Below are 13278 nucleotides of genomic sequence, written 5' to 3'. Positions count from 1 at the left end.
TTTCTTTCTCCAGCATCAATCAGGCATTGGTGTCAGGTATACAGTAGTGTCTGATAATTTTTAAAATACAGATGTTGAAGTTAAATCCTAAGCCATGAAGCACAGAAATCCAAAATGTATAGCCTTAGAAGATAAATTAGCTAATGTTCTAAAGTTGATCTTATTGCCTTTGAATATAAAATAAGTTGAAGATATTTGGAGCAAGGGCAGTGGCAGCCTTGATTAATGCCTTTAGTGTTCACTAGGCATACTTTCCTACCAACTACTATCAAGGTCACATTTGTTTACACATTCTTATTAATCCTGAGAAAAAGATTCCTGACTTGAAAGAGCTACTTCTAAGGTATGGTAAAACTCTAAGATTCTTCAAAGCAACTTGAAAGTCACAAAGCTAACAAGCAAATAACTTGGGTTTGTCTAAAAGGGTGCAGAAATTACTTAGGCCTCTGAGCGTCGCTGTTGACCACCTAAGAAGTAAAAGGCTGCAACACATCCAGTCCAACATTCCGGCTCCCACAACAAAAGGAGTGGGTATTTAGAACTCAAGCTTCCGGGCGGAAAAAAAAAAATGCAGCAGCCCAAATTTCTCTCTACAGTGACTTGGGTCCTGTGAATGCTGATCCCCACAGACCCTGAGGAATACAGAGGAATAAAACTGGATTCTGGAAGTTGCCTGGGAGAAAAGATTGCAGCAGAAGAAATGGCGGCTCTGCAAAAGTTATCACAACGCGGAAGGCTTGATCGGCTGTATTTTCTTTTGGTGGTTTTGTGGGAGGCCGGAGCTGGACAGATGCACTATTCTGTGCCAGAAGAGATGGACAAAGGCTCCTTCGTGGGCGACATCGCCAAGGACCTGGGGCTGGAGCCCCTGACACTGGCAGAGCGTGGAGTCCGCATCGTCTCCAGAGGTAGGACGCAGCTCTTTGCTCTGAACCCGCGAAGCGGCAGTTTGGTTACCGCAGGCAGGATAGACCGAGAGGCGCTCTGTGCTCAGAGCGCGCAGTGCCTGGTGAATTTTAACATACTCCTGGAAGACAAATTTAATATTTATTCAGTAGAAGTGGAAATAACAGATATTAACGATAATGCCCCTCGCTTTGGAGTAGATGAACTAGAGCTAAAAATCAGTGAAACCACTACGCCAGGATTCCGAATTCCTCTCAAGAGTGCGCACGATGCAGACGTAGGAGAAAACACCCTTCAGAAGTATGAACTGAACCCAAATGATCACTTTTCCCTGGTTGTGCGAAGCGGAGTGGATGGGAACAAGTACCCTGAGCTGGTGCTGGAGCTCGCCCTGGACCGCGAAGAGAAGGCTGTTCACCACCTCGTCCTTGTGGCTTTGGATGGGGGCAGCCCGGTCCGATCTGGCACCTCCCGCATCCACGTGACTGTCCTGGATGCGAACGACAACGCACCTATATTTACACAGCCTGAGTACCGTGTAAGTGTTCCTGAGAGTATGCCCGTAGGTACCCGGATACTCACAGTCACCGCCACTGACACAGATGAGGGATACAATGCCCAAGTAGCATATTTTCAAGAGAAAAATCCTGGAGAAACCTCAGAGATATTTGAGCTTGAGTCGACATCTGGAGATATAACAATCATAAAGAGTCTAGATTATGAAGATGCCAAAGTCCATGAAATTGATATTGAAGCTCAGGATGGTCCGGGCCTTCTGACCAGAACAAAGGTTATTGTGACTGTTCTGGATGTGAATGACAATGCCCCAGAATTTTACATGACATCTTCTACCAGTTCAATTCCTGAAGGCTCTCCTCCAGGAACCATAATTGCACTTTTTAATGTACATGACAGAGACTCTGGGCAGAATGCATTTATCACATGTTCACTCCCAGAGAACCTTCCTTTCAAGTTAGAAAGATCAGTGGACAATTACCACCGACTGGTTACAACCAGAGCCCTTGACAGGGAACAGTTTTCCTCTTACAACATCACTGTGACTGCTAAAGATGGAGGAAAACCATCTCTGTCCACGGATGCTTACATTACGCTGCAGGTGGCAGACATTAATGACAACCCACCCACCTTCCCTCACATGTCCTACTCTGCCTACATTCCTGAAAACAATCCCAGGGGTGCTTCCATCATTTCTGTGGTGGCCCATGACCCTGACAGTGACGATAATGCCCATGTAACTTACTCTTTGACTGAAGACACTCTTCAGGATGCACCCCTGTCCTCTTACATCTCCATCAACTCTGACACTGGCATCCTTTATGCATTGCGCTCCTTTGACTATGAGCAGTTCCAGGATTTGCACCTGAGGTTGACTGCATGGGACAATGGGAACCCGCCCCTCAGCAGCAACGTGTCACTGAGTATATTCGTGCTGGACCAGAATGACAACGCACCAGAAATCCTGTACCCCGCCGTCCCCACCGACGGTTCCACAGGCGTGGAGCTGGCGCCCCGATCCGCAGAGCCCGGATACCTGGTGACCAAGGTGGTGGCGGTGGACAGAGACTCTGGCCAGAACGCCTGGCTGTCCTACCGTCTACTCAAGGCCAGCGAGCCAGGGCTTTTTACGGTGGGGCTGCACACGGGCGAGGTGCGCACTGCACGGGCCCTGCTGGACAGAGATGCGCTCAAGCAGAGCCTGGTGGTGGTGGTGCAGGACCACGGCCAGCCCCCTCTCTCGGCCACCGTCACGCTCACAGTGGCCGTAGCTGACAACATCCCAGACGTCCTGGCCGATCTGGGCAGCACCAGGACCCCCGCCGACCCAAATGATTCTGACCTCACACTGTACCTGGTAGTGGCGGTGGCCGCAGTATCCTGCGTCTTCCTCGCCTTTGTCATAGTACTGCTGGGACTCAGGTTGAGGCGCTGGCACTCATCCCGTCTGCTCCAGGCTTCAGGAGGCGGGCTGGTGGGCGTGCCCGCCTCTCACTTTGTGGGCGTGGACGGGGTGCGGGCTTTCCTGCAGACCTATTCCCACGAGGTCTCCCTCACCGCGGACTCCGGGGAGAGTCACGTGATCTTTCCCCAGCCCAACTATGCCGACACGCTCCTCAGCCAGGAGAGCTGTGAGAAAAAGGATTTTCTATCATCACCTCAGTCTTTACTTGAAGACAAAGGAGAAGAAACATCCCAGGTAAACTCCCTTCACGGTATACTTATGAGGCATTGCTAAAATAAATAAATATGTTTATTTACTCCACTGCCTCCATTGTTTACCACATGTTTTCTGTTTTGCATATTTAGTTGTGAATATATCCCTTTTAAGGACATGAATCCTGGTGAATTATTTCTCAGTAGTTCTAAGTGTTTACACCTTCTACGGGGGAAGAGGAGGCTAGGATCATTGTATCATGAATTTAAATCAGGAGTTAGTATTGGGTGAATATTATATTCAGGTTATCAAAGAGCATTGCATTAGGAAATGGTGTATCTGGTTTCTCATACTTTCTTTCTCCTCCCTGGGCAAATCTTCTTGTCTACCTGGATCAATAATTCTTTCTCTATTAAAAATATGAAGATTGAGGGGCGGCTGGCTGGCTCAGTCAGCAAAGCATGCTACTCTTGATCTTGGGGTGGGGAGTTTGAGCTCCATATGGTGGTAGAGTTTATTTAAAAAAAAAAAAGGAAGTCTGAATTTTATGTTTATCAAGTGCTTTAAAATCCAAGGGTTTTGTTATATTTCAACCTATGAATAATGAAACACTTTAGTTGTCTAATGCCTTCACTCAGTTGTAATATTTTTCCTTCAGTTTGACAGTGAGTTTCTTCATTTTATTTGATTCATATGATCTTCCCTATTTAAAATATGGAAATTTAGAAATATATATGTTCACTGTGTCTTAGGAAAGTATGTCATGGTATCTCCACGTAATTAAAAATTCCACTGACTTTTAAAGTAGCTCTGTGTTGGGGTGCCTGGGTAGCTCAGTCAGTTAAGTGTCTGACTTTGGCTCAGGCCATGATCTCACAGTTCATAGGTTCGAGCCCTGCAATGGGCTCTGTGCTGACAGCTCAAAGCCTGGAACCTGCTTCAGATTCTGTGTCTCCCTCTCTCTCTGCCCCTCCCCAACTCACCCTCTGTCTCTCAAAAATGAATCAATGTTAAAAAAAAGTATTTAAAGTAGCTCTGTGTTGGTTGATGAAGTGATTGAATTCTTGTTTGCTCTATAATAAATGGGTAATGCAATAGTAAACACATTTCTCTTTGATATTTTTATTTTCTCATATCTGGAAACCATATTTACTTTTTATCTTTAAAAATAATATGTCCTCAAGGGATTCAGAGTCTATATAAAATAATAGCCCTTAAAGATCCTTCTTATATATCTCTCTTCTCAAAGATTCCTTCTCAGAACAACTGTTAAAAATATTTCCAATCCTTCACCTAACTTCAGTCTCCCTCACAACCACTGTCTTCCTCATTCCTCTTTCTATGTTGGCTTTTAGTGTTTCAGTTATGTTTTTAATAATGAAGAACAGGGGCGCCTGGGTGGCTTGGTCGGTTAAGCGTCTGACTTCGGCTCAGGTCATGATCTCACGGTCCGTGAGTTCGAGCCCCGCGTCGGGCTCTGGGCTGACAGCTCAGAGCCTGGAGCCTGTTTCAGATTCTGTGTCTCCCTCTCTCTCTGAACCTCCCCCGTTCATGCTCTGTCTCTCTCTGTCTCAAAAATAAAAATAAAAACGTTAAAAAAAATTTAATAATGAAGAACAAAAAAATACACTAATATTCTATGTAACTGGGATCACTTTAAATTGTGATTTGGAAGCAATCATATACTGAGTATTGTATTTAATGGTATTATCATCTTTCAAGGTGCTGTGATTTTTTATTATATTTTAGGGCATTTGAGGAGAGTTGATCTGAGTCAATGCAGTCTCTTGTGTTTATTACTATTACATAATTCTCTATGAGCTAAAACTGGAACTCACTGTGGAATAATACATCATAACATCTTTACTTCTAAGTAATAAAGTTTAAACTGAGGAAAATTAAAGACAAAGTTTCTTTTAGTGTGTATAGTATCTTTTCACAAGAATAAATGCCTTATGGATAAGTTTATAACACTGCATAATTGAAATGACAAATATATTTCTATTTCTGTGTTTGGAGAGGAAAACAAATACAGAGAAAAGGTTTCTGGAACATAAAACAAAATTTTATCTCTACTAGTTTCACTTTTGGTGTTTAAAAACCACCTTTACTCTAGATTTAGACAAAGTGAACTACTTCCAGTACTCTGAAGTTGTGTGATTTCTCTCTCACATCTAGAAATTGCCATACTGTTGTCTCTCATATCCAGGCCTTTTCCCTGATCCACTTTTCTCATGTTTCTTGGGAAAGCCTTTGCTAACCTCCAGGGCCAGGTTGGAGGCCCTCCCATTACCTTTGGTTTCTTCCATTATGGTAATTATCTCAGTGCACTGGAATTCCTTGTTTGATTTTATATCTACCTAGCTTTGGGGAGGAAGTGGTTATATTCATATCATTTACCTTGAATCCTCACATATTGTCTAACACCCAATTATGTTTAATGAATGGGTTCAATTACAGATATTGAAACTAAGATGTCAGGCTATCAAGGACAAACTTTAATGAGTATAACCTATAAATATAGCTGATATTTCGGTGTGGTTTTTAAACTTTGAACATTTCAAAACAGTAACTCCAGCATGTTTGAAGCAATATTAGTGGTCTTAAGGTTAGAGCATGGCTTCCTAAGGAACATACTTTAACATATATCATACTTTAACATATAACAATTGAACTGTGTGAAATAGACACCAATCCCATTACCTCTGATACAGAAGATTTTGGGTGTTGGGAAACTTAAAAATCACTAACTTGGGTTTATCTGAAAGGGTGCAGTAAACCATTAGGCCTCTGAGTGTCGCTGCTGACCACTCAAGGAGGAAAACGGGGCTGGCGAGCTTGTCCACCATTTCCTTGTTCCTAAAAAGCAAAGAACCAGTCAATCAGACTCCAGAAGATCCGAGCTGCTACAAAGCTCATCCTGTCAGTCAACCAGCTCTGTGACCCATAAAATAGAACCATAAAAGGCTTAGTTCCTTGAAAACAAATAAGATTTGAGTCCGTCGTGGGTAGTTGGAACGGAATTCACAGAAAATAATTCACCAAAGAAGAAATGACTAAATACCTGAGATTCAGACACTGCAGAGGATTGGCCCTGCTGTTTGTGCTTCTGTGGACGCTATGCAAGACTGGATCCGGGCAGATCCACTACTCAGTGCAAGAGGAACTGGACAAAGGTTCCTTTGTGGGCAACATCTCCAAGAACCTGGGATTGGAGCCCTGGGAGCTGGCGGAGCGTGGAGTCCGCATCATCTCTAGAGGTAGGAAGCAGCTCTTTGCTCTGAACCCGCGAAGCGGCAGCTTGGTCACCGCAAGCAGGATAGACCGGGAGGAGCTCTGCGCTCAGAGCGCGCTGTGTCTTGTAAAATTTAACGTCCTTGTAGAAGACAAATTGAAAATTTTTGAAGTAGAAATAGAAATTAAAGACATTAATGATAATGCTCCTGATTTTCTAACAGAGAAATTGGAAATAAAAATTGGCGAACTAGCGGCTCCTGGAACTCGATTTCCACTTAAGACTGCATTTGACCCAGATGTGGGCATGAACTCCCTTCAGAACTACCATCTCCACCCCAATGACTACTTTTCTCTGACTGTGAAGCATGTCTCTGATGGGACCAAGTACCCAGAGCTGGTGTTGGAGAGGGCTCTGGACCGTGAACAAAAGAAAGTTCATCAGCTTGTCCTCATTGCTTCTGATGGTGGGAATCCTGTCCACTCTGGCAACTTGTACATCCAAGTGATAGTTTTGGATGCAAATGACAACCCACCAGTATTTACTCAATCTGAGTATCAATTAAGTATTCAAGAGAACTTGCCAGTGGGTACCACACTGCTCACAGTGAATGCCACTGACCCTGATGAAGGATTCAATGCTCAAGTGTCCTATATTCTAGATAAAATGCCTGGGAAAGTCACTGAGATTTTTTATCTCAATTCAGTGACTGGAGATATATCAATATTAAAAAGTCTAGATTATGAGGATGCTATGTTCTATGAAATTAAAATTGAAGCACAAGATGGACCTGGTCTCCTTTCAAGAGCTAAGATTTTAGTCACAGTTCTGGATGTGAATGACAATGCCCCAGAAGTAACAATCACTTCTCTTACTGAATCAGTCCCAGAAGAGGCTACTGCTGGAAGAGAAATTGCCCTTATCAATGTGCATGACCGAGATTCTGGGCAAAATGGACAAGTCACAGTTTTTGTCCTGGGAAATGTGCCATTTAATTTAGAAAAATCAATAGACCAGTATTACCGCTTAGTGACAGCCAGATCTCTGGATCGTGAACAGGTGTCTGAATATAACATCACTCTCAGAGCCACAGATGGAGGAAGCCCCCCACTGTCCACGAACATTCATATCACTCTGCATGTTGCAGACATCAATGACAACCCACCTGCTTTCAGTCAGGCCTCGTATTCAGCCTACATTCCCGAAAACAATCCCAGGGGAGCTTCCATCTTCTGTGTGACCGCCCAGGATCCCGACAGCATCCAGAACGCCCACATCACTTTCGCACTGACTGAGGATACTATCCAGGGGGCGCCTCTATCCACTTATGTCTCCATCAATTCCGACACCGGTGTCCTGTATGCTCTCCGTTCCTTTGACTACGAGCAGGTTAGAGACCTGCAGCTATTGGTGACAGCCAGTGACAGTGGGAACCCACCCCTCAGCAGCAATGTGTCACTGAGCATATTCGTGCTGGACCAGAATGACAATGCTCCAGAAATCCTGTATCCCGCTCTCCCCACTGATGGTTCCACAGGCGTGGAGCTCGCGCCCCGATCCGCAGAGCCCGGATACCTGGTGACCAAGGTGGTGGCGGTGGACAGAGACTCTGGCCAGAACGCCTGGCTGTCCTACCGTCTACTCAAGGCCAGCGAGCCAGGGCTCTTCACGGTGGGGCTGCACACGGGCGAGGTGCGCACTGCACGGGCCCTGCTGGACAGAGATGCGCTCAAGCAAAGCCTAGTGGTGGCGGTGCAAGACCACGGCCAGCCCCCTCTCTCGGCTACCGTCACGCTCACTGTGGCCGTAGCTGACAACATCCCAGACGTCCTGGCCGATCTGGGCAGCATCAGGACCGCCGCCAACCCAGACGATTCTGACCTCACACTGTACCTGGTGGTGGCGGTGGCTGCAGTCTCCTGCATCTTTCTGGCCTTTGTGATCGTGCTGCTGGGACTCAGGCTGAGGCGCTGGCGCTCGTCCCGTCTGCTCCAGGCTGCGGGGGTTGGATTGGCTGGCGTGCCCGCCACGCACTTTGTGGGCGTGGATGGGGTGCGCACTTTCCTGCAGACCTATTCCCAGGAGGTCTCCCTCAGGGCGGACTCCCGGGAGAGTCACGTGATCTTCCCGCAGCCCAACTATGCGGACACGCTCCTCAGCGGAGAAAGCTGTGGGAAAAGCGAGTCTTTCCTGGTATCTCAAGATTTACTAGAAACGAAAGGAGACCCCAACCTACTCGAGGTAGGTTTATTTCTTTATTGGAATATTATAAAGAACAGGTATGCCAGTGTGATTTTATAAATATTTAATATACATTTATTTGAAAATAAAGCAACATGGTAGTCATTAGTTCTGTTGTTTAAATAATTAGTTCCTCTCTTCTTTTGGGCGGTTGGTAGAGCGGATCTTCCTGACCTGGTTATGACCGAGTGGGTCTAGGTAACTAGTTCTGGCCAATATATTGTAAATGAAGGTAATATGTGCTTCTCCCTGGGGAAAGCTCCCAATGGCATTGCAAGAATTTCCAGATCTCTAAGTTATTTTTTGAAGTTGTGACTCTTCCTTCTACCTTACTGCTTGAATAACTACACCAAGAAAGAGCCCTGTGGTTGTCCTACATTGATGTGTATACGTGTGATAAATAGACCTTCTTCATCTTAACTTCCTGTGACTTGAAGTTTGTCACTCCAACTACTTAGCTTATCCTGACTGATACAAGTAAAAAATATGAATACTAGATATTTTAGTCTCCAATAAAATGATGCTCAGCTCCTACCAAGCCAGGCCAAACTCTTCATCTCAATGACATAAAAATTGTTGGGTAAAAAAATGTACAGATTGGTCAAATGGTTTTATCTGTCCTGTAGTCCTTACTATGTATGCCGAAAGTATGTGTGGGTGATTGTGTGCACTCATACTGATTTCAGCTTTTTGCTTGAAGGTGGGAAGGTCAATTGCCTAAATCATTATGAGTTTTGGAGTGGCATGTCTTGTCCTTTGAGAAGGATTTTTTAAAAATGCAAGGAGATATGTCTCAGCCTCAGCAGGAGATTTCCAGACAAGCCACTCCAACAATGAAATAGGAGTCCTACAAGTCTTTTGAGCCAGAAATTGTTGGCCTATTTTGAAATTTATGAAATTATATTCACCCATGAAATCACCTCAGAGAGTCAAACAAAATGAGACCAAATATATTTCATTAGAATTCAAATAAAGGAAGGGGCGCCTGGGTGGCGCAGTCGATTAAGCGTCCGACTTGAGCTCAGGTCACGATCTCGCAGCCCATGAGTTCAAGCCCCGCGTCGGGCTCTGGGCTGATGGCTCAGAGCCTGGAGCCTGCTTCAGATTCTGTGTCTCCTTCTCTCTCTGCCCCTCCCCCCTTCATGCTCTGTCTCTCTCTGTCTCAAAAATAAATAAAAACGTTAAAAAAATTAAAAAAAAGAATTCAAATAAAGGAACCAATATCTCTCTCAATATATTAGAAAGAGATATATTCAAGAGTGTGAGACGTGGGGCCTGAGCAAAATAACTGAGAGCAGAGAAAGGTATATTTTCACTCAAACGTGCAATACAGTACAGGAAAAAAAGGCCCATAATCTTCAAAATACCTTCTTTAAGGAAAAATCTTTATAATACTAGTATCACTTTCCTCATAAAGAGAAAAATTATTAAATGGATAGTGCCATGGGAACTCTAGATACTCAAAGAGAATTTTCTAAGAATCCTATATAAAACAAAGCCTAAATATTAGATAAATAACATTTATCTAAATACTGTGAAAGTGTACAGATAGTACAAAGGCAGTACAATTTCTATCTATTTGTATAGATAATGAAAAGTCTCAGATATTCCATTTTCACCATACAGGACTTAAAAATTTTTTTAGAAGTTATTTATTTTTGAGAGAGAGACACACAGAACCCAAGAGGGGGAGGGCAGAGAGAAAGGGAGACACAGTATCAGAAGGAGGCTTCAGGCTCTAAGCTGTCAGCGTAGAACCCAATGCGGGGCTCGAACTCACAAGCCGTGAGATCATGACCTGAGCCGAAGTCAGATGCTCAACCGACTGAGCCATCCAGGTGCCCCCACCAAAAACTACATTTAAAAGGATGGGCAAGGGGCACCTGGATGGCTCAGTCGGTTAAGCGGCCGACTTCGGCTCAGGTCATGATCTTGTGGTCCGTGAGTTCGAGCCCCGCATCGGGCTCTGTGCTGACAGCTCAGAGCCTGGAGCCTGTTTCAGATTCTGTGTCTCCCTCTCTCTGACCCTCCCCCGTTCATGCTCTGTCTCTCTCTGTGTCAAAAATAAATAAACGTTAAAAAATTTTTAAAAAAAGGATGGGCAAGAATTCATTACAACAGAAAGGTGGAGGATTTATGGCAAAAGGAACAGAAGATATAAAGTCATGAGGTAGAGAAAAAAATGAAAATAACATCTTCGGAAAATAGATAATCATCTGTTTTGACTGGGGTGTAATATGAGTATGGTGGGTGCAAAGCAGTGGAATAAATCACTACATTGGTATATAATTTGGCAGTGCATTTGAAATAAAGGTATTTGCTTTAGTTACCCAATATGAGTTCAAAGATCAAAGGCTAAGTTCCAAAATGAAGTGTCTAAGGATTCTCAATGCCTCTCCAATATTTACTAGTGATCAAGTCAAATTCATTGGTATAAATTCAATGGTATAAATGGTATAAATCAGCTGGAGCTGAGTATTGGGATTATGGAGGTTGTATATACATTAATATAGTAAAAAGCACTGATTGCATAAAAATAAGTAAAATAAATCTTTCACAAGATTCAGCTGTATAAAAGCAGGTGTACTAAATTAGTCACTTTAAAATATTAGGCTGTGCTGTGCTGTACTTAATGGGAAGATTACCTATGTTTTAAAAAATTGAGCAATATATTAAAATAAGTCTAGGGTCTTGATTCACTCTTTTTTTTGCAAAGACTGTATCTTTGAAAAGTATTACTGAGTTGATAACATATTTATGGAGGGAGTTAAAATAAGGGAGGTTATGCATTTCACAAAAATGTAAGGATCATAGTATCCGCTCAAATGTGGGTAAAAAGCCAGTAATTTTTTGGTTACATCCATACTAGTCATGCCAGTGTTTGTAAATACAGTGGAATCATTAAAGATATTTTTGCCCCCAAAACTGAAAAAAAAAATGGTTGTATGCCATGTGAAATTTTTAATACAAAAAAGAATGTAAAATGATGGCAACACTTATGAAATAATAAAGATAGAGTAAATGGCTCCGCAATATGCAATTCTCCCAGACAACCTCCGAGCGCCGCTGTTGACCGAAGGGAAGAAAGGGGTTCTCAGTTCTGCGTGAAAGTTGGGCAGTGTTTTCCTGCTTTGTCTTGCGCACATCAGAACGCGGAGGCAGCGCCAGTGCACCCACCAGTTCCTGACAAACAAGTCCTACCCTCAAATCACAAAAGTCTAGGTGCTGTCACTGATTTTTTTTTAAACATCCCAGAGACATCCTGAAAAGAAGCTTCCCGGAGAGTTAAAAAAATGCAAAGAAGCTCCAGAAAAGCCAAATGGATGAAAATTCAGGTACTGTTTCTCTTCCTGCTGTCTTTGTTGTGGGGGACTATCTCCCAGCACATCCAGTACACAATTCCAGAGGAGCTGGCTAAAGGCTTGCGAGTGGGGAACGTCGCCAAGGACTTGAAGCTCAGTGTCCAGGAGTTGCCAGCTCGAAAACTGCGGGTTAGTGCAGAGAATTTCTTCAGTGTGAGTGCAGAGAGTGGGGATTTGTTAGTGAACGGTAGGATAGATCGAGAGGAAATTTGTGGGAGGAAATCCGAGTGTGCACTAGAATTTGAAATGGTCGCTGAAAATCCCATGAATGTTTTCCATGTGATTGTTACAATCCAAGATATTAACGACAATGCACCACGTTTCATTGCAAAAGGCATTGACTTGGAGATCTGCGAGTCAGCCTTACCAGGTGTAAAATTCCCTCTGGATTCTGCACAAGATGCAGATGTAGAAAGTAACTCCCTGAAGATATACACTATCAACCCCAATGAACATTTCTCCCTGACAACGAAGGGAAGTCCTGATGGGAGTAAATACCCAGAATTACTTCTGGAAAAACCTCTGGATAGAGAACAGCAGAGTTCCTACCAGTTAATCCTGACTGCCATAGATGGTGGAGACCCTCCGTTAAGTGGAACCACCCAGATCCAGATTCAGGTCACTGATGCCAATGATAATGCTCCATTGTTCAGCCAGGACACATACAGAGTTAACATCCGAGAAAACGTGCCCTGGGGGACTTCTGTGTTGCAAGTGATGGCCACGGACCAGGACCAGGGCGTTAATGCAGAGATTACCTATGCCTTCCTCAATGCCCCAACAAGTACCAGCCTTCTCTTCAATCTCAACCCAAATACTGGTGACATTACAACCAATGGTACATTGGACTTTGAAGAGACCAGTAGATATATGTTGAGTGTAGAGGCCAAGGATGGAGGGGTACACACTGCTCACTGTAATGTTCAGATTGAAATTGTTGATGAGAATGACAATGCCCCAGAGGTCACGTTGATGTCCTTTTCTAACCAGATTCCCGAGGACTCAGACATTGGAACCGTAATAGCTCTCTTTAAAGTGAGAGACCGAGACTCTGGGGAAAATGGACTGGTGAGGTGCTATATTCAGGAAGAAGTTCCCTTCAAATTAGAATCCACCTCCAAGAATTATTACAAGTTGGTGATTGACAATGCCCTAGATAGGGAACAGATGGCAGAGTACAATGTCACCATCACAGCCACTGACGAGGGCAAGCCATCCCTATCCTCCAGTACAGGCATCACCCTGCATATCAGCGATGTCAACGACAACGCGCCGGTTTTCCACCAGGCCTCCTACGTGGTCCGCGTGATGGAAAACAACCCTCCAGGAGCCTCCATCGCCCAAGTCAGCGCCTCCGACCC

At 44.1% G+C, this 13278-nt stretch overlaps 1 protein-coding gene across 7 annotated transcripts in view; it reads left to right on the top strand.

The window, feature by feature from the left end:
* LOC121016760 (protocadherin gamma-C4) overlaps positions 1-13278 on the top strand; it is a 99957-nt gene that overhangs the window by 17368 nt on the left and 69311 nt on the right. Inside the window, exons 1-2 of one of the 7 annotated variants that reach the window (XM_040454578.1) lie at positions 4640-8555; positions 11605-11844. The exons of 4 other annotated variants lie outside the window; for them this stretch is intronic. In XM_040454578.1, the coding sequence (XP_040310512.1) occupies positions 6132-8555; positions 11605-11628 (2448 nt within the window). In that variant the 5' untranslated portion in view covers positions 4640-6131 and the 3' untranslated portion in view covers positions 11629-11844. Of the gene's footprint in view, positions 1-352; positions 3122-4639; positions 8556-11604; positions 11845-13278 lie in introns of those variants that run through there. 2 more of the 7 variants (XM_040454533.1, XM_040454562.1) reach the window with 2 other exon arrangements.

This window comes from Herpailurus yagouaroundi, unplaced genomic scaffold (genome assembly GCF_014898765.1).
Source record: "Herpailurus yagouaroundi ecotype Mexico unplaced genomic scaffold, PumYag 29, whole genome shotgun sequence".
NCBI classification, from domain to species: Eukaryota; Metazoa; Chordata; class Mammalia; order Carnivora; family Felidae; genus Herpailurus; species Herpailurus yagouaroundi.
Note: the sequence above shows the minus strand (reverse complement) of the source record. Positions and strands in the feature narration are given on the sequence as shown.